Consider the following 25,642-nt stretch of genomic DNA (forward strand, 5'->3'; position numbering starts at 1 on the left):
AATAAATAAATAATAAAATTATCCTATTTGGTGCTTCTTAGACACAGGCAGGAGATAACCGTTATGCCACTTCCTGTTACGACGTGCGTTTGGCAGTTAGCTAAATTTACAACTTGTTAAATTAGTTTCAGACGCCTTTATTGTGTAGCTCTCTTAATATTTATGTCCCTGGTGTTCAGGAGTATCTCAAAAGAATCCATAAATGTCTACAAACTGGTGGTAAGTGTTTTCAAACGACCTGCGAGGTTTTTACAAAGTTAAGCTAACTTAGCTACTCGTCAATGAGAAATTGTTAGCTTTGTGACTCCGTGGAGCTCATCAGCGTAAGAGCTTAATTGAAAATGGTGATTGCTATGTGAAAGGCACAAACTGGAGCTTTGCTGTGGCTTGACACTTAAATATGGAAGCAGAACGGTGTTAAAATATATAAATAGTGTTTGCAGTTGATAGTAAACAATGTTTTTGTCGTTGCTCCTGCAGTGTCAGCAAGGCAAAATAGTCCCGCTACAGTATGATGATGATCTACTATACTGCAGTTGCAGTGTCGAGGAACTGTACTGCTGCTGAGCACATCATTTTCAAAACCCACAACATGAGGTAACAAGTAGCCCGCTCTACATGCTGTCCACCTGGGGCTTTTCTTTCATACCTACAGCAGCCTGTTGAAATAAACATTTATTGCTCACTGGAGCTCTGCAGCGTTACATTTAATTAGCAGGAACACACAGTATAACTAATAACTGTTGGTGTGATCCTGAAGGCAGTGCGTGTGCATCGCAAAAAAAGTCCAGCATCTGAATCGAAACGATGTCGACTGCTCAAGTGCAAGATTTGCATTAGTGCAGTAGAGCCCGGTTCCTTTCTACATGCTGCCCCTATTCGCACCTCAGCTGCTCTGGCTTCTTCAACAGAAAATCAACTCAAGTGCTCGTATATAATCATATTTCGCCAGGCCCGCATGATGAATATTGGCCTGCAACAGCCGAGGGATAGACATGAAAGAATAGTCTGTCTCCTCCGGCTGGCTTGCTGAAAACATCGCGAGTAGCCCATTTAATCGAGAAGTGGTGTTGCAGAGGGGGGAATGCTGCTGCAGTAAACCTGAGGATGGAATAATCTGGTTAGGGGGAATCACGTTGGACAGAATAACTGTGTGGATTTGATCCACTGAAATAACATCTAGCCCCGTGTGTGTGCGTGTGTGCGAGCGCTATTTAAAAAGTTAGGAGATCATGGTGCCGTGGTGATGCAGAGGGGGGCTTTTGTGTGTCTGTGCGCTGCGCGTCCCCAAACCTGGGCTCGCCGATAGTAGCTGCACAGAATAAGTTGTTCCCCCTCCCAGCGCCTCTGCATGATCCACTCGCTGCATAAATATGATTGCAGATCTATCACCATTACAACAAACAAACGAATAACGCAGATCCACACACACACACATACACACTGTCTCTCTCTCTCTCTCACACACACACACACACACATGCACGCACAACGCCGGTTCACAGCGAAACGGAGGAGTAGGCATAATGGTGATGAGCTTACCACTTGGATTCTTGTTTTTCTTAAGACTCTTGCCACAAAGACACTGCAGCATATGCGTTCCTTTGCTGAAAATGTTCCAAAGAAACCACATTGATTTGGGCGAAGAGCAATCCAGTGGCTTAAACACCCAGATATAGATGAGATCCTTGCGGTTGCATAATAACACAATTGGATCAGTTCTCCAGGACAAGGCTACCAATTGTACCATAGAAAAATAGGTATATCCAAGTCCTATGCGTTTTCATTCACGTGGCAAAATAGTCAGTATCTGTCAGACTTCGTAACAATGGTGTGTTTTCTTCTTCTGGCGTATAAAGGATGCCTCCTCAAGTAGTCGATAATAGAAAATATACTCTGTAAATTGCATGTGTCGCACCGGGAGGAGACGGGCCGCCAGTAAACAAACACAACTAACGTGAAAACAGTAAAACACGGTGGATTTCCGCGGAGAAAATCATTGCCTATTAGTTCATCACTCTGAGGAGAGGAGGGTGGATCTGCACAGCATCAAAAGCCAAGGGAGGATGCATCCTATGCACAGACTGCTGCAATGATAGCCCCAACAAAACACCACATTGCCGGATCAAGTCCAATTCGTTTCTCCTGTAAACCAGCTGGTTTGGCGAGGTCAGATAACACCAACCTCAGGTTTCATTTCTTATAGTCCCACACTGCAACGTTTCTGTTAAAGCCAGCTTCTTGGTGTGTGTGTGTGTGTGTGTATGTGTGTGTGTCTCCGTGATTCCTGGAGTGTGCGTTTCTTCCCTTTGTGGGGTATTTTCCTCAAGCCTTTTTCAGCACCACGCCACTGGCATCTCCAAAAGTACGGTGCGCCTATACAAACATTTGCATGAATTTCCTTCAGCGTCGGACCTCTGGTAGAAATAGACGGGGAGGAGGGGTTAAATTGAAAGATTGGCTTTCCATTACGTAAACACGTGGTTTCTGCGCCGTCATTTCAGTGATGCTCTCGGAAATTTTTATGATCCGACTGAGACTATTGTCCCAAGCCTTTTCCAGCTTGAATTCTTGGAAATGACAGTGTCTGAGAAGTGGATTTTCCGCATGAGGGCATGTGTTCACTGCACGTTAAAGATTCCACATTAACAGCCCTCATCTTTATAATATTTCTACTTGACGTGTCGTTCCTTTGCTCTCAGTTCCTTAAGTTGTTGCAGCTTTGTGCATCCAGATGGTTGTTAACCCAGAAATTATGCACAAAAGCTCCAAAGTCACAGGTGTCAACACTCACCTGCGATAGGTTGGTGGGGATGCTTCCTTGTGCTTGTGTCAAGTCATCTATGCATTACTGAGGCAAGCGAGGCTGCAGAGTACAGAGCAGCCTATAGGGCACTGCAACAGATCACTGTAACTCCAGCAAGCTGAATGAATCCAACATTAGCTGCCAAAAAATGTAGTCATAAGAAAAGTTAGTGCAAAATAGCAACTTTAAACATCTCTTAAAACTATGTAGTGGTGTACAAAATATAAAATAATGACAGCACACTTTTACAGAGCACATTTTTTATCATTTATTTGACACAACATTCAGATGAAATATGTATGTTTACATTTAATAACTGTTCTGTTCGCTCATCCCCGAGGACAGGGGACCAGCTAGTGTTGCTCATGACGACTGTTTCCACTGTATGACTACTTTTCTCTAAGGATTTAAAGGTTTTTCCATCACAGACTACAGGAGAAGAAGACACTGTTCTCCCCTGATTATGCCTGCCCTCACCAGGCAGGGGTTGTGTAGAGAGAAAGTGTTTGTCTCTGGTGGAAAGACTGAACTTTGCCTCTAGATACACACAGACAGAGATAGTTAAATTAGATTTGGAACCGGTAGTGTTTTTTTGCCGTTTGATGTCCCTCTTATTGTATGTGTTTTTCATACTTCACATTTAGGATTTAATCGTCTGTCAGCACCAGTCCCACCCAGCACAAATGGCAGAAGTCTGTTTGTCTGCCAGTGTTTGGAAGTGGACCCATTTGTTGCTCGATATAGTGTTGACCCCACTCACAGGTGTTAGATACTGTTTGCCAGTGAGCCGTCTTCATTAGGCTGTGTTCAAAATATACAAATGACCAGCATTGTGGTCCCAGCAGAAACAAATCACCTGTTAAGAAACAGTTTTTCCTTCTTTCCGCTAATTTAGAATTTATTAGTGAGGGATTAGTATTGAATTCTTGCAGCTTAAAGGGACAGTTCACCCCAAAAATCAAAAATACATGTTATTCTTTTTACATGTAGTGGAATTTATTGATCTTGATTGTTTTGGTGTGAGTTGCTGAGTATTGGAGATATCAGCCATTAGAGGTGTACCATATCATCTCATATTGTGATACTGGCGATATTTTGGCTTGTTGACATATTGATGTCATACTGTTACCCACGGCAACAACAAGCATGGCTGAAAGCGAAATTATTACCCACTCCATGTGATTCCAAAAAGAGGAGCAGCTTCAGTAGTGTGGAACAAACTGTGGCATCCTGAATGTTTCATGAACAACCCTGGACTTCTCAGACTCTTTTCGTGACTTACCGCGCAGAGAGAGCTCATTCAGCGGCTCCTCTGGCAGCAGCACAGCGTCTCTCCCTCTCCTCTCTCACTGTGCACACACAGGAGTTGGTGTCGTCAAGTGATTTTCTCATAAACCTTTGATAATGTAAACCTAAGTGACGTTCGCAGCTTGACAAAAAACTCAATATATGTGAATGTGTGATAGTTGTGGTATCATAGCAGCCTGTCACAGGTTACAGCGTGATGATTAGAGGAGAAATGGCAGAGCATAAAGGTCCAGGTGGAAAAAAACAGTCATTTAGGATTTTACTAAAAGAAGGAAATCACCTGTTGATTTATATATATAGATCCCAGGGGACATTTATTGTATTTGAGAGCTGTTTAAATGTGTAATTTGTGGTAGATTTTATTTAGTTGAACTATTAATATTGTATACAGAATCTGAATCTCACTCTGAGGAAACACAACTGGTTGAGCCAGGTTCAGATAACAAATCAGAAATTTTGCTCAGGTTTGGTTAGGGTTCGGCCCACTTGACATGCTGCTGTGTTATGCTATGGCCTATTCAAGTGCTGGAATTTGTTATTTACATGACAACGCCTGAACACAACACAGGCCGATATTTACATTACAGGCAGGAGGCTGTAAATATTCAGACTGGACTGATAAAAATGGAGGATGTTAGGCAAAACTTGCTATCAGGGAAGTTTAAAACTGCCGAAAACTGCAGAGAAATCGGTTATGTGGAGGCATTTTGATTTAGTCGTCAGTGCAGGTGGTAATGAAGCAGTTGGTTTTGTACAATGTAAAATATGTGGGACTTTGATGAGATACAACAGCAAGAAGACTGGGAATTCAGCTTTGCAGCGACATGTGGGGAGATGTTGCAGGATGCCTGCAGCTAACAATAACTTTGTCAGGTAACAAACTGCGTCGGGCTGGGGTCGGGTTCAGATTTAAACATCAGAAAGTCTGTCAGGGTCGGCCCAGGCTCAGTTATGACTGTCTCGGGAGCCGCACTCTAATCCACAGACCTTGTTGTGAGCAGTTTTATATAGGAACTATTTTCTTTCTACTGAACTTCAACCACCAACGGTATCATTGCATTGAAGTAAGTGTGCATCTACTGCTAACTCACCTAGCACCACTGAGCTAGCTAACGTTACAGCTCAGCTGACAAGGACACCATTAATGTTTACGTCTCCCACTGTCACAAGCATGAGCCTCTCATCCGTGTGTAGATGCACCCTTCCTTCTGGTATGGTTGGCAGGTGTAGTTTGGTAAAAAAGAAAATAGTTCCTACATGAAACTGCTCAATACAAGATGTGTGGACTATCTTGAGTAACCGGGTCATGATTTCTGGAAAGAGACATTGCTGTTGAGATTTTCAAATGTATTATTTGGCGCTTTGAGCACCATTAGCCAGGTGCCATTTAGTTTCATTGTACTGGAGAGAAGGCAGACATCTCTGTGGCTGATATCCCCAAAGCTCTGCAACACACAACTGCAACTGTGTTTTTTATTTTGGGGGGAACTGTCCCTTTAAGAAAAAAAGGTTCATCTATACTTATAAGGAAGCGGCGTTGCACAAGATCACCTCATTGATCCTTTCGTGTTCCAAATTACCTCCAAAACCAGGATGCATGTAACATGTATCACTCTGACATGTAATATTTCTACATTATTTATATGTAACATGGAGCCCCCAATATCTACAGATAAACAATTTTTCTCAATCATGTCCTTTCATGGACGGCTGATGAAAAAGTTACAGTGGAACTCCGTGTGTAAGAGTCATAATCGAGTGAGCAAAAGCCCAGGTTTGAATAAACAATATTAACCACAGCACAGGAAGCCTGATGAGAGACTGGAGGGGTTCATTAGTGGGGTTGTGTTGTGTGTTCATCTCTGAATTACAGCATTAATCCACTTTAATGACCTAGTTTTGTGGCGCCCAGGTCTTGTCAGTTGTCTGTGATAACTGGTTCCTCGGGGATGTGGGCCACTTTGAAACAAAATGTTTCCTGATTGACTTCCTTTACGCGGCATTATCATTTTTGCTGTGTCACTCTTTAAAGGCCAACTGTTAAAAATTGCTTATTGATTTTCAGAGGCAGCTGTCAATTTTTTTTAATTACTGATAGAGTTTGCACACGTCACATGCCTGCTGACTTATTTAGAGCACATACACACACAGCTATAGACCACCCCCATACATATATCCAGCACACCGCCTCAGACAAGTGGTGAATGCAGTTATTAAAGCAATTTATACGTATGTGCTGTAGACTCACATCCACATGTGTCCTGTGAGGTCAGATTGACTCATTGAGGAATCAGCACAAGTTGGAGCGGTGCATTGCAGGCTCTCCAGCTCTCTCTCCCTCTGCAATGGCCTCTCATGTCATCCTGCCTATCGATCTGTCTACTGTAATGTAAAGTATCATCGCACCCTGGAGGATATCGTCTGACAATTTTGTCAGGGATCATTAGAATACTTCTATTTGATTGCCCAGGCTGCGGCCGGCAGGAAGTGGCTCCCTTGTGAGTTTTTAACAGCCTCTTTTCTCCTGATGGGGAAAAATAACTTGATTTAAGATGCACAGAGATAAATGGACTGGTTCCAGTTTTACTCATGGTGTCTGTGGTTCTACTGTATACATTTAAAAGGCTCACACACACAGGAGTGTGAAGATTGCATGAACTGAGCGTTATTATACGGAAATATAGAGGGATTTAGGGCTGGGCAATGTATCGATATTCTATTGATATCATGATATGAGATAAGATACCATTTTAGATTTTGGATATCGTAGGGTTTGTCTTTCCCTGGTTTTAAAGGCTGCATTGCTGTACTGTAATTTTCTGGACTCACCAGACTGTTCTTGCTATTCTGTTGTTTGCCTTTACCCACTTAAGTCATTATATCCACATTACTGATGATTATTTATCAAAAATCCCACTGTGTAAATGTTTAGTGAAAGCAGCAGTAGTCAAAATACGATATCGATATCAAGGTATTTGGCCAAAAATATTGTGATATTTGATTTTCTCCATGTTGCCCATGCTTAGAAGGATTCATATCATGTTATCTAATGTGCAGAATATAAGAATATTTAAAGATGCATTTGATAAGACATGGTATTTAACTATTTTTGGATTTCTTACACTGAAAATATACCACAAAGCGCTGAAATGAAAGGTGCAGCGAGCTGGCATGCAATGGCAAGGTGCAGCTGATGCTCCACGTTGCTGCCATTAATTCTCCAGCAAAGTGCGGTCAAACTGAAAGTTGAGGATAGTTTAACTTTTTGCGGAAAATTGCAGCCAGAGAATACCCACAGTCAATTTTTTTAATAGACTTCTGTGATTCCTGGAGCATTTTTATCTTTATTATTTGGTGACTTGCCTACACACGTCAATAGTCAGTACCCTAACATGCAGTTTTCGGCGTGAGTGTTTCCTCTGAGTTAAACCAATGATTGATGGCAGCATAAATAAATGAGCCTGAAAAGTCCTGCAGTTTCCACTATAGACCAATAAAGTGTCATGTAATATTGGATAATTACGTAAGGACTGTTTTGAAATTTGAATTGATCTGTAGCAGTGTTGTTAATAAGGAAGTAGGACAAACTGTTCATTGAAATCAAATAACGCGACACACTGCTGTATAAAATAATAGCTGTGTCATGTAATGAAACATTTTCAACAATTTAAACTGTTCAAAGCAACGCCATTTGGTCACTAATGTAAAAAGCCTCAAGTTTCATAGTCAGCTTGTTGTAGTTTAATTTAGAAACTTGTGTGCTGATCCAAGTCATGGCCAATGCTTTAAGGGATTTCTAGAATGGGACCACATGTAGTATCTCTGTTCATCCACTCCCCTTCTCTCACTGTGCCCGTAGCCAAGACGTCTACCAATCAGGGAAGTGAGCTGTGTTTGGCATTGCTTGGAGCAAGTGTTTGCTAGCAGATGAACAGCTGCTGTAAACCAAGTCATGACCAAAGACTTCATTCAGACACATGTGAAGCTTGTGTTTATTCCCACTTCTTCCCCAGTGAATGCTCTCCATTAAGTTGTCCACAGTACATAATGTCTGTGCTGCACGGGGCTCAAACTGTAACCACAAACTGCAAAACAACTTCCTGTACAGCACTCATTTGCAGATATCAGTTTTCTCAGAATATTTAGATGTACTTCACATGCATACAGCACATTAAATTTAGGCCTTCTAGACAATTAACACATATTAGCCTTAGTTTTGATTCACTGCTCAGCTGCTGCTCACTGGTACCTAGCCAAAACGCAACGCCATATGTGATGTTTAGACAACGGCTCTAAAACCTCTCCAGTGCACCCACATTGTGACTAATAGGGCAAAGACCAATAGAACAAATTGAGGAATCCCACACACATAATAACCAACTCCTCTTTAAAACCCATTGTAACTAACAATTTTCATTATTGCAGAGAGATAAGGCCAATGACACCGGCCCAGTGAGGATTCAGGCACCCTCCGCTGTATAGCAAGCCGGCCCACATCCATTGAATATGGAGCGTAGGGTTGTTACGATACCACAGTTTTAAACTTTGATACCACACTTGAATTAAAAAAACAATACTTGATACCTATTTCAATACCACAGAAAAAAAGCCTTGGGTTGATAATCTGATTGTAGATCTGTTTTTTAATAGCTTTTGACACTTGTGATACTATCAAATTTACAATTAAAAGAGGTTGTATCAAAAGTTTTGAAGCATCAACACTTTTGGCAAACATAAGAGAGTGTTAGTAATAGAGTGGTGCAGGAATGAGTCCTAAAATACAGATATGAGTTTGCATTTTTGCACTTTTGGTTCTCTCGTATTAAAGTTAGCGGGTTTTTGACTGGGTTTTTGGTAACATGCCTGAAATAAGTGCTATGGGCCCGTCACAACTCTGAGATTTGCACGTTCCCGCGAGGGGTAGGGGTGTCCCAATTCCTTTTTGCGTGCAGGGGTATGGGGCATAACGAGGGGTAGCAGGTATGAAACTAGCCCTTTGGGAATGAGGGATTTCAGATGCTGACTTGCCAGAGAGGGGTATAAAAAAGTTTTTTTAAGATTTTAAGATTAAGAGTTTTTGGGGCATTTTTGCCTTTAATGCACAGGGCGGGTAAGTATGAAAGGGGGAGAGAGAGAGGGGATGACATGCAGCAAAGGGCCACGAGCTGGATTCGAACCCGGGCCGCTGTGGCAACAGCCTTGTACATGGGGCGCCTGCTGTACCACTAAGCCATCGATGCCTCGAGGAGTTTTTATTGCTATTCACAGTGTCTAGATTGGAGTTGACAGAAAGCTAGCCAGCTAGCTAACATTACTGTCGTAAGCTTGCTTGTTAGCTAGCTAGCTCGCACTATCTGGCGTCTGTCATCTGTCCTGTTCTGCAAAATTGTCGGATTTTTCACGTTACAATAACACGCCAGCTAGTATAACTATGCTGCCTCGTAATGTTAACTGGTTAGCTAGCTAGCAAAAGTCCCCTGTCGTACGTATCTAATTACTCTAATGGTACGTTAGTAGCAAGCATAATAGTAGCTAACGTTATCATTATGTTGTAGATGCTGGTTGGAAACGTAGATGTCTCGCGGCTTCCTGTTTAAACTAGTTACGTATGCGTGAACGTAACCGACGTAGTGAGTGGTGTCCCAAATCCTAGGGAAAGATTTCAACCCCTACCCCTCGTTGCTTCATTTCAAGGGCCAAGGGGTAGTGGGCAAGGGCTAGTGGTAGGGCCAAGGGTTAAGGGGTAGTGGTCAAGGGGGGTAATGGGATTGGGCCTTATATCGTAGGCAGCTGGACTTGCTTGCGTTTCTTGAAGACATTTTGCCTCTCATCCAAGAAGCTTCTTCAGTTCTACATGACTGGTGCAGAGTCGCAGGCTTTAAACTCTGTGTGGGTGTGTCGTAGAGGTCTCGTGAGCTCTGAGTTTCAGAGTCATTAAGGCCACATGTGAGTCATTGACCCACCTGGCCATCATGTGTGTCGTTAGTGTTGGATGGGTCCAGGCTTGAATAGGTGTGAAGTCGTCTGGAGAGGGATCCCAAGACTGCATTGTAGGTGGGTGATAGGTGGTGTTGTAGGCCACCTCCTCTGTTTAACAATGGTCGTTCCAGTTTGACCTAAATGGCTTCTGTCATGCCTCTTTCAAACCATCTTTCTTCTCTGGCCATCTACGCCAAACTGGAACGACCAGCGACCGGCAAAACGTCTTCAAGAAATGTAAGCATGTCCAGTTGCCTACGATATAGCACTTATGATTACTGTGACCTGGATGACATGCCTGAAATTAGGTCTGGTGTTGACACAAATGTAAATGATTTTCACGTTTTGTTTTACAACATAAAATGTGTCAGTAAATACCCAACTTGGGAATTTAAATTTTTTATTTTTCATTTTTATATGCGTCTTTAAAAAAGGCAGTTGTTAACAAATGGCTAAATGAAAATACAATCATGGCAATCATGGCAAACATGGCTTTACAGCTTCGTTCTGGTGATGACGTTGGAGTCATGCAATTGTAGTGTAGTTTGTTTATAGCCTAACGTTAGCTTTTTACTTCTGGCACTTGCATTAACGCTTCAAAAATGTAAAAAATAATGGTGTTTATTTGTCAAAATGACCTCACTGGAAAAAAATATATTATAGATTTTTGTTGCTGCTTATTTTTTGCAGTAAACTTAAATCCAAATGGAAAGATCACATTGGCTTTTTGGCAAAGTAACCAGGGCAATGCTAAGTTCCATGTAAGCCTACAAAAAAAAGTGTCATCCCTGCAGAACTCAGTGTTGTCTCCCATGTGAGTTTCACCGTATACAATCTTAACTTAACTTGACAATGACTGTCAGCGACAGGAAAAATAGGACTTTCAGCATGTAATGGAGTCATTTAGTTCTAAGGCATTACAAAAACATAAACTTAACGTGCTGCCGTCCCCAGAGTAATGAGTAAATCTTCAGTCATGTCATCAATAACAAATTGCCCATCAAAAGTCTCCCCATTTCCTCCCGGGATGCCGTGTACTGTATTAGTTTTGGGCCTCACTCTCTCCTCCCACCAAATAACAGAGCCAATTTCACAGATGTTCAATAAGCTCAATTTTCAGAAATATTAGGAGCAGTGGGAGATCTAATCAACTTTTTATTGATTTCAAGGGCATAATGAATCTATTGGTGTTTCTATCAGTGTCGGACTAACATTGTCTTTTCCTCTGACAAGCCAGTTTTTCCCTCATTAAAGTAATACTTCACCCACAAAATGAATATTTGTATAACAATTACTCAGTGCGCACTACGTTGAATTTGTGAAGAAAACTTTGATTTTCTTTCATTCCTTGATGATAAACGGAGAATCCAAAAAGGCAAACATTCTTCATGAATTAAAGTAAATGGGGTCCGTGTTTAAAAACAGCAAAACTATATCAAACGTTAGCTATGTATTGTGACTCGAGAAGTATTAGGAGTCTAAATCACTGGTTTCATCACAATACAATATATCACATTGATTCGTCGGCCAACAATGGGATATTTGTCAATATTACAAAGTTTGCCACGATACGATTTCAACACAATGCAATTCGGGGCCTGCGATTGATATGAGATGTTATTATGTGCCCATGAAACACAGTTGATTACAGAAAAAGCTGCCATCCGTTTCTTTTTGCTTTTGGCCATAGTAGATATAAACAGCACATAAATAATATAAATAACTGTAGCCGCGTAAGTGCAGTGAAGTTTACTTTAAACTGACTCCACTAACACACATTGCGCAGCATATGGAATAAGTTAACCTTTAGGGCTTTCTCCCAGAGAGACCTCTTCTCATTTTGACCCAAACCATCATCTTTTTCATAAAACTCCAGGACTATTTGGCTTGAAACTCAAGTTTTATATTGTAATGTTTTAGCAAAAATGCATGCGTTTGGGAAGTACTGAGTATATGGGTAGATAAATGAGGCTTGGATTATACTGCACGATATGTGTGAGAGTTTGTAAACGGATGTTTCGACAAAGCTTTGCTATTGTTAAACACGGACCCCATTTACTTTAATTTATGAAATTTTTTGGATTCTCTGTTAACTGTGGAGTCATGTGAGATAGGCAGAGTTTTCCACTTGAATTCAACCTAACACAGGGTGAGTAACTGATATACAAATGGTCATTTTGCATCTGAAGCATTCCTTTAAAGCTATAAGATCGTCCATGGTTTCACGCTAGTCCTCCAGTATTGTCTATATTTGGAGACATCTGTCACAAAGGCTCGTGGTTGAAATATAGATGAAGATAGATGTTCTCAGTTTTGCTTTGGGGAGAGGCAGGAAGTGCCTTCACCGAGTAGTCACTCAAAGCACGAGGAAGGGCCCGCGGTCGAATGGAGCAGGGAACACGTGAGTCCGGATATCAGTAATGAATGCTACAGTGGTCACTCCCATGCCAAGCATCGTTTGGCACTGGCATTGCCCTTCCTCTGGCCTTTCTCTCCAGGCCCTGGTGTAAACTTTACCAGTAGCAATACATACACACACACACACACACACACACACACAGACTCACGTCTTAATGATGCACAAAGCCTAAAATAAAGCCCACTCCCAAATCATGCCCTTTTATAATCATCTCTCTGGGAGTTTCCTGTCCAGTGAGGATTGTCATAATCAACGTACTCGCTTCCTTATCAAGAAAACACTTTCCTTTTTTAGCCACTCTGACCTCTCTTCTTTTACTTCACACTTCAGTTCGAGCCTTCTGTGATACTAACAGATTTATTTTTGAATTGTCCCAAGTTTTCCTCATTATGTTGTTCTTTAATGGCAGTGAGATGCATTGCACTGCTCTGTGTGGCTGCTCCACTGCAGTTACATAGTCAAGCTCCTGAAGCCATAGTTTACCCGAACATACAGCCGTGTGCGGTCATGCAATTGATTGGTTCCTGCAGTGCCAACAAGATAATCAATATTTCAACTATTTCACCCCCTCTTTAGCTACTGATCTGCCACATAGTGATTCTGTTCTGCTCCACACACTGTATTAATCCTGTGTATCTTGTAAAGATAGTAGAGGCAGGATAGAACATTGTCTTGTACTACTTGTACCAGAATAAAATGCAACAAGTAGGTGGACAATAAATGTGACACCATGGGGTTATTTTGAGCATCAGGCATGAGGTGGATGATTCCTCATGAACTACTTTACTGCATGCTGGAGGGTGCAGTCTTTCACACTACTTGACCAGCAGGGTTCAGTGAGTGTGGAAACAATCAAACAGGTTTGACGTAATTTATAAACAGAGATTTAGCAGGTTTATTTTTAACCCTGTTACGATTCGAACTACTTCATTTTGGATATTTGTGGTCAATAGTTTATGTAGATGGATAATTATATTCTAGATACATTTTGAGATGATGCTGCCCGAAGATGACGATCCTTTTATTAGGCATATAGTAGTGTATTTCTCTTATGACATCGTTACAATCAATGACTTCATGAAGCTTTTTTTGTTTTTGAATAAAATGACATGGGTGACCTCTTGAATTCTCATTAACCTTTACATGGCGGCATACACTAGGGGTGCATTCCCGAATTGCATACTTTTTCTTTTTACTTTTAGTTTGTACTGCAGCTGTCCTTAAAAAAGACGTACTGTTGGGTGCAGTATGCACACAATTGGGACGTACTACTTTCTCCTGACATTACGCCCTGAACTTTGACCCTTTTGCTTCAATATCATTTACCTTGGAGATAAAACATACGCCACTTACCGAGTTTGCCAGAGACAGAGATCTGTTGTTGGTACTTTGCAATGTATGTAGTTTAACTTTGAAGTTATAACTGCACAGATTGTAGATTATAACATATATTTGCAACAGTTATATTAGATCTGCAGTTCTATGTCCTATTGTTTGTAATATTTATTATTATTTTGTTTAATTAATATTCCTTTTATTACTGTTCAACTGGTCATCAGTTACTTGCACTGTCAGCTGTCATTGCAATTTCTGACAACTGTCAAACAGCTGTCAATAAGTTGTCAAGCTGACATATGTTTGCAGGTCAGTTAAGGCGACGTATTGTCTGCTGCACAGAGTATTGTGGGTCAGAATAGCCAGAAAAGCATGCTGGCTTGCATACTGCAAAATTGGATTGGATGTAGTAGAACACGCTGGTATTTTTGGCAAACTGCATTTGACATACTATGTATTGGGACATACTAAATCTTTCTCTGGCATACTATACAGTATGTGTAGTACTGTAGTGTGTGGGTATTGGAACGCACAGTAAATCTTGAATGCTGTTTAGCAGCCAACTCTCATATTTCAGATTTCGGAGTCTCATGAAAGCCCCTAAAGGATAACTTCGGTATTTTTCAACTTGGGCCCTATTTCCCCATGTGTATGTGTGCCTATGATTCATAGGTACAACTCGTTTTAAAATTGGTTCAGTATTGAGGGAGGCGGATGCAGTCGGTAGCCGCGAGGTAGATATGGGGGCAAATGCGTCCCATATAAGTTTGCGCATTAAAAGTGCTTTATTTCGCCACTGACCGGTTCAGATCACCAGTGCTATCTTTGTAGATAGCATACTATCTACTCTTAAACTTCACCTGAGCCTCCCTCTGCATGTGGGTGAGTAGATAATGGCTGAATTTTCATTTTTGGGTGCACTATCCCTTTAATACTTGGCGTTTTACCACAACTTGCTCTGGCAATGACATCTGTTTCCCATCACAGTGTTTCACCATCACAATGTTTTCCAGGTCACCCTGCCTTAAGACTTCTCCCCAGAATGAGACCATTCAGGGTCGCTCAGTTTTTAGTAAACATAAACAGGGTCAAGTATTTCTCGGCCTTTTCACCACCACCAAGTTCAGTGTTACAGCAATGTCACTGACCAATGATCCGTCATTCTTTGAGGGGCAAGTAGCAGACGTCCCAGTTACCTCAGCAGCCTTGTGCTGCATTCATGTGGTGACAGAATATTCTGAAAAATGAGTTCAATCATATTTCATGCCTCACTCGATCTGTTTTCCTGTGCTCTTCGTTTTCAACGGGTTGTTTAAACATTCAGAGCAATAAAATACAGCGCATTTTCTTTTGTAGCATCCATGTTGTTTCCACATTACAACTTGAAACTCATGAACACGCCAAAGCTGGAAGATCGACCACATGAATGCACCACTGGTTGGTGAAGGTCTCGACTTGAGTCTGATTCAGTCGCTTCTCGTTCACTCACTGTCGCAGGCACTGAGCAGTACCATATGATAACAGCAAGTGGGCAAGTCAGGGACTCTGGAGCACTCGGATGTTTAACATGCTGATCTGGTGCATACAGACACTGAAAAGAGTTGTTCAAAAAGATTGATTTGTTAGTTTTTCGCCCATCTTTATTGCAAATCAGTTCTCATTAGCATAAGTCAGTTTTTAGGTCTGAAGTTTGTTTAACACAGTCAGAAGTCTGTAATTTGATTGTACTGTGTGTTTTGGAAAACGTGGGCCGGTAATGTGAAGAATATATGATACATTCCTCATAGTGTATATGCAGGACAATTAACTCCAAAGCTGCATAGGTAAAAAACTGGTTAAGCATATGACTTCAGGCATGTGTTATCATCAAGGTTTTGCATCATTCAGAAAATCTCAAGGACAAAGAGTGAGTAAACACACACAAAACAAGAATTACCCTGTCAGATACACAATAATTGAGAGATTGTTTGCTTGTTGCAGGTTTTATACCAAGATACAAGGATGAAGGACCTTGCCAATAACCAGGACGCTGAGATGTTCAGAAGAGGTGAAGTTGCCAAGGGAAACAGAAGAACATTTATAGTTGTTAACAAAACTGAGGTTACATTAAAGAGCACAAATCTGAGCATTATTCTGCGTTTGTTTGAGCTTACTGCAGTCGATTAGTCTAGCGTGTTCCTGTGCTCGGCCTAATTTGTTACCCTCATAACTCATTCCACTGTTACGTAACGGCACTGTGGGTCTTTTTTAACTTGTAAAGACTGCGTCCTCCATTATTTATACCCTTTCATAGCACAGATCTATCTGGGATATAGGCCTGTATGCGTTTGAGTATCAAAATGGGGGCAAACTTCCTGCATTCAGGAGGAAGTGCAGCATGTGTGCGACAAACTGTCATCAAAAGAGCCACTTTTAGAGGGATGAAGCCTATTTCCGAGTCAAAGCATCCATTCCTCTGTAGCTCAGCGGCATTAATGGAGCAGCGGGGCTGAGAGTATAGTGCCTCGGAGTCGTTACCTATTCTGCCATCCATTAGCTGAAAATTGTTTTGACTTTAAAACTACTTTCTATAAATCAAGTGTGAAGGGTTTTCAGATTTTGTTAGAGTTAAGGTTTTGTCACTGTTTACCAGGGGAGCTGTATAAGTTTGGTTTAGGTTTTTACTCAAAGACTGGAGCAGGTTAGAGGAAAAAATAGATGCTGTTCCCACAAAACATGGCAGTATGTTTTCTAGATATTCTGTTATGGTTAAAGATGTAAAGTATACTAAAAAATGACTTAACTGTCTATTAATTAAAAAAAAATGTATGAATAAATACAGGAACGCATAAATAAATAAATACAGGAATAAATACAGGAAAAAATACATGTATAAAAATGGAGGAATAAATAAATATGGAAATAAATTCATGCATAAATAACTAGATAAAAAATAAATGTATAAATAAATGTAAAAAAAAACAAGGAAGTAGTTAAATGCATAAATAATAAAAGTTGATAATTAATCAGTACATAAATAAAAATCTCTACATTTATTTCTTTATTTATGCATTTATTTATTAATTTCCACATTCATTTCAGAATTTATTTTAATTTAACCTCTACATTTCTGTTTGTTTATTTATTTATTTATTAATGTCTATATGTTAGATAGGAGGTCCTAATCTCTGCATTTATTTCTTTATTTATGCATTTATTTATTCATTTCTGTATTTATTTCAGAATTTATTTGTTCTTCTATTTATTTATTTCTATATTTATGTATTTATTTCAGCATGTTTTCATCTTTATTTATGTGACTCTGTATTTATTTATACATTTATGTCATTTTTTTTTATCCTCCATAAACTCCAAAAGAAGCAAGTACTGTGCCCAAAGATGTCTCTAATGTCTGTTTCTATTTTGGAAAAGGTCAGGACAGCGTTCATAATGTTTCATCAACACCAATCTGACAGATGATCACCGAGTATGGAGGAGAGAGCTTTTAAGAGGAGAGGAGAGAGCATCTGTTGGCAAAAGCCTCCTGGCCCATTCACAGCAGATCACTTCTGAAGCCTGTTGATCTTCAAGGTATGAGTTAAGTGTTGCGTTTGAGCCAACTAACTGTATTAGTATGCTGAGAAAGTGAAGGCTGAATCGTTCCAACAAAACCATATTCTGCTATATTTCCTGTGTGGCCTTAGAAGATCTAGAAGAGCTCATCTATTGCATGTGTCTGTGCAGTAACCCTAATGAGCAGGCTTAGAGCCAGTGTGATGCAGCCACCTCTAAACAGGATCTTCTCCTGGGACCTGTTACCGTAGTCACTTTCCATCACAAAGATTAAGGGAAAAAAACTTGATCCTGACCTTGGGGAAATGCACAAACTGCTGCTGCTGATCTCACTGCGGCTCTGGCCACAGGCATAGAGTCAGAAAATCTGAGCTCTGAGGGAACTCCTGGTATTTGTCTCAATCAGTGGAGACGTGGTGGCCAACAGGGGACACTGGGTGGCTGTAGTGCGGCAAACATGGCAATGAAAAAGAGAAAGAAAAGAGTAAAAATGACTATAAATTCTCAGATTATTGGATTCCTTGTGAGAATAATGTAACAAAATTACTTTTGGCCAAATTTAATGACCAGTAGCGACAGTTTTATTTCCCCTTCTGTCTGTCATTATACTTTACAGTATATACGTTACATTGCATCCCTTCTGTTACATTTCCTCATCTATGCTTTGAAATTATAAATAGCTCCCTCTGAAAAACACCACACACATATATAGGCGCACACATACACAGTGTTGCTGTTATGTTAAAGTGTGTATCAGGTTTTCCTGCACTTCTCCCGTCCCAAAGAGACCGTCTTATTCCCACAGTGGTGCAATGGAAGATCCACCAGTGCGCCAATGAGACTTCCCTGCAACTGATAACATCCCCTGCCATTCAGGACATGAAAACAAGCTTCATTATCTTAAATACATCATTATCTCCCCTCTTAATTAATGATGATACATACAGGGCCTGCAAAAAGTGTTTTTGTGTAGAATATGTTTTTCTGGTGTTTATTTTTACACCTAATTCAATGATAATTGATATAATTGGGATATATAACAGTGTTAAATGAAACAAATAAGAATAGAATTAATTAAGTGATTTAAAAAATATAAGTATATAACATAAAATAATAGATTAACCATAATAGATCGCTGATTAAACCAGTTGTGTTTTAGAGGTGACATTGTAAGTTGAATGGAGACGACCCGTGAGTATTTAAGGAAGTGATGTAAGTGTAAATGGCTGTACTGCACCTCTTGCCCAGTGTGTGCTGGGAGAGAATTCAGCACCCTGCAAGCTTAAGCATGTTTAGCAAACACAGATCTGGACTATAATGTATGAGGGAGACTCTGAAAGTAGCAGACAGCTCTATAGTCATATAAAACCAAAGTTTAACTTTTTGGTCCTATTAAAATCAATTATTTGGTGTAAACCAAATAAAGAAAAAAATAATAAAAATATAAAATGTAAAAGCATGTACTGCAAAAGTCAATTAACATTAAAATGAAATAGAAAAAATGGCAATAAAAATGTAAAATAAATAATACTATAAAAGCTGCACAGTAGATTTTTTTTCATGGAAAGACATACAGTTTTATACAGGGATATGCAAAATATTGATGAGGGATTCTTCAAAACTTCACGGAATGATGTACAAGGCATATCTGCAATGTACAAATATAATAGTACAAAAGATGTGCGTTAATGTAAGAGACAGACTTTCTATGAATCTATGGTACTATTGACTCAACCCTTTAAAACCTGGAGAGACATCAGTTTTCTTTTGCTGCACTCAGACACCTTTCACAAGCATCTAAATTGATTTGGATTCTTTCGAAAACATGCTAAAGGTAATGAGCAACTTGCAAGAATATGTTAAAATGTGACAAGAAAAATAACATTAAAAAAAGAAAAGAAAGAGATGGGGGAAATTATTAGAATATTATTTAAAAAATAATATTTTTTAGAATTTATTACAGAATAGAAATCTCTCCCTCTTTTTCTCATTATATATGTGTGTGTGTGTGTGTGTGTGTGTGTGTGTGTGTGTGTGTGTGTGTGTGTGTGTTTAGCACTTTTTCAGGTCATTTCCTTGTTTGTTTGGGGGTTTTTTTTACTACTTACTAATTTTTAATAATTCCTTGCTAATTTTTGGGTCACTTCTTATTAAGTTGCTCAGTGCCTTTGTCGTGTCATCTTGAAAGGATTTGGCCAATTTGCTCAGCTTTTATAGGGTTAAAAGTGGTTAAATACTTCCTCAAGAGATTCATATTCACTTTAAAGTTGAAAGATTAGTTTCTGTTGATCACTGTCAAAAATGTCCTAATCACAGCACATCCATGTGATTCACGGTGGAAAAATAGGTACACATGAAAAGTCAGTGGTATAACCCTAGAGCCAGTGTGACCCCCACTTTAGGGTCAGCTACATATATTAAGAGGAGTTTATTTATTTATTTACATATATATTTATTTATTTTTGAAATGCAATTGAAAAGGGAATCTTAAAGAGTGTGAGAGATTGAGAGGCCCCTAACTCCCAGTTCCTGTGTTATCACCCTGGTATCTATCTGCCATCTGTCCCATCAGCACGTCTCTTCTTATACAGCAAAGTAACTGGAAACGATTTATTGCCTATAACTCATTCAAGAGGGCACTTAATATGACCGCAGCAGGGGGAGCAGTAATTGAACAATACAGACATGAACAACCTCCCTTTGCTGTGGCAGCTTTACAACAACTCCCACAGTTATTATTCTGTAACATAGCCATAAAAGTGTATGCGTGCAATTATGTACCAGCACACTGTGCATTGATAGCTGGCTGCACAGATAATAACCTATTACATATTAATACAAAGTTAATTTCGCCGGCCCTACAGAGTACACTGAATCTTGTTACACTTAATATTAAATCAATGTTTATTATGGTGCATGAGAAAGGGTGACATAATGATCCATTACAGTTTCATGAGTGCTTTGGTTGTTCACGCTGGCATGGGATTTGAATAATTGACGGCTGTGATCTCAGCTGCACCGGAATCCGTCATAGCCAGCTGCGGTCAGGAGGGGGCAGTGTTGGAATATGGATGTTCATTCATGAAGCCCTGTCACCTCAATGGGATTCATTCAGTAAATCTTTGATGGTGTGCTCCATTGTGTTGCTCTGTCCCAAACATGTATTACATGACAGTATAATGTAACATGACACCACAGCAGAGTGAACAGTGTGATGTGGGGTATGCATTAAATTTAGTGTCATGTTTTATAGCTTTAAATACGCATTGTTATGATCAGGCATTGACCTGCTGTGGTGTAGTTTATGCCAGCAGATTTACTGTATAAATTATGCGTGTGAGTGTGTTGGTTTAAGTTTCTAAGTAACTGTTACCAAGGTTGTAACTGTCTCCATGCAGCAAGAAAGAAATACAGTAGCCTTCATGCTGTTAACCTCATTAATTCAGTTCTGCTTTTTAATTAAATGTATGATTCTGCATTGATTTAATTATTACACAATCAGCATGTTGAACAGATCCGTTGAACTCCGACTCCAGCAGAGTCTGATCAGTGTTCAAAAATTACTGCCACCTTTTTATTTCCCTTGCAGGCACAAACGGTTTAAAACAGCACGAGCACATTTTGAGGATTCAGCTTGCCTTCCAGTTCATTTTCAGCTTTGAGCTGTGTGTGAAACGGCGTCTTCACACAGCAGCTCATTTTACAGTCACTCTCTCCCTGCGCCCTCCTCGCTAATTAGCCTATCTCTATGCCCGTGTGCGTGTCTCTGTGTGGAACTTGCTAAACAAGCACATCGTTTGAAACCATTCATTCATCTCTGCTCTCTTCAGCTGCTGTCATGGCAACCTCGTATGACTGGCAGAAAACAGACCGCAGTCTCTGAGCTCCAGTCAACCCGGACGCTTCAGAGCACGAACACACTCTTATGGGCAGATGAAGAGTTGTGATATTGAGACACCGAGGCAGACACAGACTGTGAGGTGAGTCACAGAGGCCGGGGAACTGGGTTATCTAGCACAGTGTTCACTTTTCTGCAATTTACTGTGAACCACGTCACTAATGCAGAAATGATTCGACATTAAAATGTTTTCTGGTGGAGGTGGGGAGCTTGCAGTGTTGCAGCTTTTGTGTAATGTTTTGTTTTCACAGGACCAGGATGGCGCATCTGGCGTATCAACCCCTGCTTCCCACTGGAAACAAGTATCTGCAGCAGAAATGGGACAAGGCTTCATATGAGTTACACAGGGAAAAGGTGAGGAGAATATTTACTTTGGTTTTAGAGGTGACATTAATAACTGTCCTTATCCCATATTTTGAATATTTTGACCTACACACAAAGCTTCTATTTTAATCAAAAACCAACCAGATTAACCTGTTATTAGGGATGGGAATTGGTAAGATTTTTTCGATACAAATGCCATTATCGATTCTGTTTTTCAGTCAGATTCTTTATCACTTCTGTTACTGATTCTTGATCAGTTTCTGTGGGAGGAAAAGTAGGACTACACAGGTTTTATCATGTCCGAGTAGAAATAAAAGCATTCATGTGACTCAGATATACAAAAGCTCCACTATTTTACTTTTTTCTTAGCCAAAGGAAACATCTGTTAGGCCTGCTTGCATGTCACTAATGTTATTATCACAGACATGGTCGGTTGGGAGGCAGTGGCACTCGTGTGTGGAGTACCAAACACATGGCATTCCTGGAATTTAAGTTCATGTTGTGTAGGCCAGTGGCTCCCAACTGGTCCAGCCACAGGGTCCAGATTTCTCCTTCGTCATTAGTTCAAGGTCCACACAGTTTAACACATTCAGTATCATACTTGCATTTGGCCATGTCGTCGAGCTAGTTTGCTGTCTCTGTCAAGTAGCTGTCTGTTAGTCACTCACTCTACACCAGGAAACAGCACTTCAAAATTGAAGCTATGTGCCAGAATTCACTGTGCTGCAAAATAAAGTGTGTTTTTTACAAACTTGACAAGTTTGCAAGTCCGTTGCAGTCCATTCAGAATGGATCCACAACCAACTTTTGGACCGTGACCCACCAGTTGGGAACCACTGGTGTAGGAAGATGTTTCAGCATATTGCTGGTGTTTCCACCCTAATATGAAATGAAATGAAAAATATTTTTTGTTCTTAGTTCAAGGTTATGTTTACTTATGTCTCTTAAAGCTTTCATTATCTTTTTTTATTGCAAGACAATGCAAAACAGTGACAAAACAACAAAGACAGTGAATACAGGTCAGAGAGATGTTCCAAAGACAGCTGGAGCACATATCAGGTACTTCTACAGATCCCTCTGAGATGGGCAACAGGGGCAGGGTGAGACTGGGTCAGCTCGCCCCTCCTCTCAATCAGTACCACACATAAAACAACTGACTGGTAATCCCTGAAAAACCAGCACCCTCCTCATGGTCTGGGAGCAATTTTTTTTCAAGGGATCAAATCTGCACAGGGCCAGTTCCCTCCTTTAAGGGTCTGGGGGCGACCCAAAGTCGGACATATCAGTTGAGATAAAGAAACACAACCCACCTGCAATCATAATAATAATAGTAATATTAGAAAATAAATAATAATAATTCTTATTATTATTGGCATTTTTTTCTTTTTATTATTTTTTTATTTGGTTTAATATTATTATTATTATTATTATTATTACAATTTTTATTTTTATTGTTCTTACTTTTATTTATTATGACTGGTATTTTTTCTTTTTAGATTTCTTTTAAATTTGGTTTAATATTATTATTATTATTATTATTACTTTTATTTATTATTATTGGTATTTTTTCTTTTTATTATTTTTTATTTGGTTTAATATTATTATTGTTTTCTTATTTTTTTATTATTACTATTGTTATTATTACTTTTATTTATTATTTGTATTTTCTTTTTCTTAGTTTTTATTTTGTTTATTATTATCATTATTATTATTATTATTGTTTTGTTGTTTTGTTGTTGTTGTTGTTGTCATTATTATTTCCTTTCTTTTTTTCTTTTCTCCTCTTCCCTCACCCTTTCACCTGTCAACCTGTGGAGTATCTCACACACACACACACACACACACACACACACACACGCACACACACAGCAGCCAACATAACCTCGCCCCCTTATCCCCTGACAACAGTTAATTTACTGCCCTGTGCTCACATTTGTAATCACCTTGGAACTGGTTCTTAATTCCCATCCCAACTGTTTTTCCAATCAGTTAGTGTGTGTTTTCTCATTATTCAGTGCCTTACACAAACCTGTATGTCTCTTTATTTCTTCCCAGGTGAAGTCAGCAAAAGCAACAATAAACACAGCTCCACCAAAGACCTACGCTCACCTGACTCTCAAGCTGAAGACCCAAAAGGTTTCTGTTTTATCTCTCACATTTTCAGCTCAGCTCACATCATGTCCACAGGGTGGCAGCAGATGATCTCACTGCTGAAATCATACAGTGACGTCTCACCATGAGAAATGTATAACCTCAGTAAATGTAAATGGATATACATTTTTAGCCTCAATTCAAAAAAGGAAATTACATTGCCAGCTCTGAACATTGTGTTTCTACCTTTAATCACATTAAGCTTGAAGAGGAATGGGCGATGAAGATTCAAAGGGAAAACAATATGCTTATGGAGAAGATATCACACATCATGAGGACGACAGGAGGAGTTGACAACAAGAACTTTTACGACAGAAAAAGGTTAGTTAAGGTTGTATCAGAACTGTCAGTGTAAAATTACATATTCAAGTCAGGCAACAGGTTGTATTGCCAAGAAATGAGGCAGCCCTTGAAACTAAAAACCCAGCTGTAAAGCCTGGTTTTATTCTTCATTGTAGCCTTGGCAAAGAGAAGCGACAGCTGGAGCTGCTGCGTATCACCAAGGAGAATCAAATGATCCTGTTGCGTCTGAGCCAGTGCAGGTCTCACTATGATGTGAGGAGGTGGCACGAGGACTGGGTCAGAACCCTGAAGGTGATGGACAGCATTGCACGTTACCCACGAGGAACTGCCAATCTGCAAAAGGTTCAAATGTTTTCTTTTTTTTTTTTAAAAGATCAGTAACATTCATTTACTAAGCACAATCTGTCACGTCTGCACTCACATTCACTTGACCTGTACCAAGTGATCTTAATTGTACATCATTATGGATATCTTTTTGTGTGCTCATACCAGGGACAGGAAAAACCCACCAAGAAGTGCAGTGATTGTAATAAAGAGCAGAAGATCCACCCTGCACGCAACAAGGCCAGTGGCAAAGCAGAGTCTGAGGAAGATGAGAAGAGGAAGGAAAACAGCAAGAAAGAAAGCACAGGAACAAAGATACAGCAAGACACAGCGACATACTCTGAGCCAACAACATCTGACACCACTCAGATGACAGCAGATAAACCTCCTCACACTGCTGAAACATCGTCCTGTCCTGAAGGATCTGAGTTGTCCAACCCTACTCACACACCTTAAACACTTGAGCAGGAGACTGCAAATACTGTAGAGGGATGAAATGTCTTGTCTTTTGGCAAACTTGTATTTTTTTTTTTTTTTTTTGCTCACTAAATACAGTATGTTAGTTTTGAAAAAGAAAGTGTTAGCTCCAACATAGGTGGACGCAGATATTGTATGGGACTTGTATGATATTTGGTACTGGATTAGTCCTAAATAAAGCAGTAATATTACTCTGCATTGGCTGTGTACTGAGATAGATTCAAATAAAAACTATATTTCTGTGGTCGATGTAATGTTCACAAACACAATGACAACACTTTGTAATTTGTTTCTTTGATAACAACAAATAAATGAATCAAATAAAAGTGTTGGGAAGGTTATTTTTAAAATGTAATAGGTTACAGATTACTAGTTACTCTGTTAAAAATGTAATAAGTGTTGTAACTCTTTCAGTTATTTAATCAAAGTAATGAATGTATAATTCTACATATAAACCTTTACCAAAAATAATATATTCAGCTGTAACCAATTTGTAATCACAAACATTTTGACTTGTAACTTTAATTGCATAGTTTTTCTCAGTAACTGATTACAGATACATTTATTTTGCATTTTAATTGCATGTAAAGTAGCAGAGGACTTTTTTCTTTGACAAAATTAAAGACATTACACCATAAATCAATCCCTCAAACAGCCCCTTTCGTGTGTGTGTGTGTGTGTGTGTGTTTAAACGAAATCTATGCCCATGTCAGTGGTTGATGGGGGGCACACCCAAAATTAATAATTACAGTATGTTATTTCCATG

The 25,642-nt window shown here is 39.7% G+C and overlaps 2 protein-coding genes across 3 annotated transcripts in view; one reads left to right on the top strand and one right to left on the bottom strand.

Annotated features, from left to right (window-relative positions):
- Nucleotides 1–2,426, bottom strand: part of fgf14 (fibroblast growth factor 14) — a 172,591-nt gene extending 170,165 nt beyond the window's left edge. Inside the window, exon 1 of the mRNA XM_049593629.1 lies at nt 1,543–2,426. Within this exon, the coding sequence (XP_049449586.1) occupies nt 1,543–1,750 (208 nt within the window). The 5' untranslated portion in view covers nt 1,751–2,426. The remainder of the gene's footprint in view (nt 1–1,542) is intronic.
- Nucleotides 84–25,494, top strand: cfap97d2 (CFAP97 domain containing 2). 2 transcript variants are annotated; one of them, XM_049593627.1, is made up of 10 exons: nt 84–219; nt 481–597; nt 15,828–15,894; nt 17,259–17,417; nt 21,230–21,379; nt 21,549–21,651; nt 23,677–23,757; nt 23,975–24,093; nt 24,231–24,417; nt 24,568–25,494. In XM_049593627.1, the coding sequence occupies exons 5-10, from the start codon at nt 21,333–21,335 to the stop codon at nt 24,853–24,855; spliced, it is 825 nt and encodes a 274-aa protein (XP_049449584.1). In that variant the 5' UTR covers nt 84–219; nt 481–597; nt 15,828–15,894; nt 17,259–17,417; nt 21,230–21,332; the 3' UTR covers nt 24,856–25,494. The 2 variants fall into 2 exon arrangements, with proteins under 2 accessions (XP_049449584.1, XP_049449585.1); XM_049593628.1 differs by lacking the exon at nt 481–597 and having other exon boundaries at nt 160–219.
- Nucleotides 25,495–25,642: the final 148 nt, after the last annotated feature.

Source organism: Epinephelus fuscoguttatus, linkage group LG13, assembly GCF_011397635.1.
Source record: "Epinephelus fuscoguttatus linkage group LG13, E.fuscoguttatus.final_Chr_v1".
Taxonomy (NCBI): domain Eukaryota; kingdom Metazoa; phylum Chordata; class Actinopteri; order Perciformes; family Serranidae; genus Epinephelus; species Epinephelus fuscoguttatus.

Coding starts and splice junctions, on each gene's coding strand:
- cfap97d2 (XM_049593627.1), top strand. CDS start 21,333: ATGAAGAGTTGTGATATTGAGACACCGAGGCAGACACAGACTGTGAG. Junction 23,758..23,974: donor TCAAGCTGAAGACCCAAAAG/GTTTCTGTTTTA, acceptor AATCACATTAAG/CTTGAAGAGGAATGGGCGAT. Junction 24,418..24,567: donor GAACTGCCAATCTGCAAAAG/GTTCAAATGTTT, acceptor TGCTCATACCAG/GGACAGGAAAAACCCACCAA.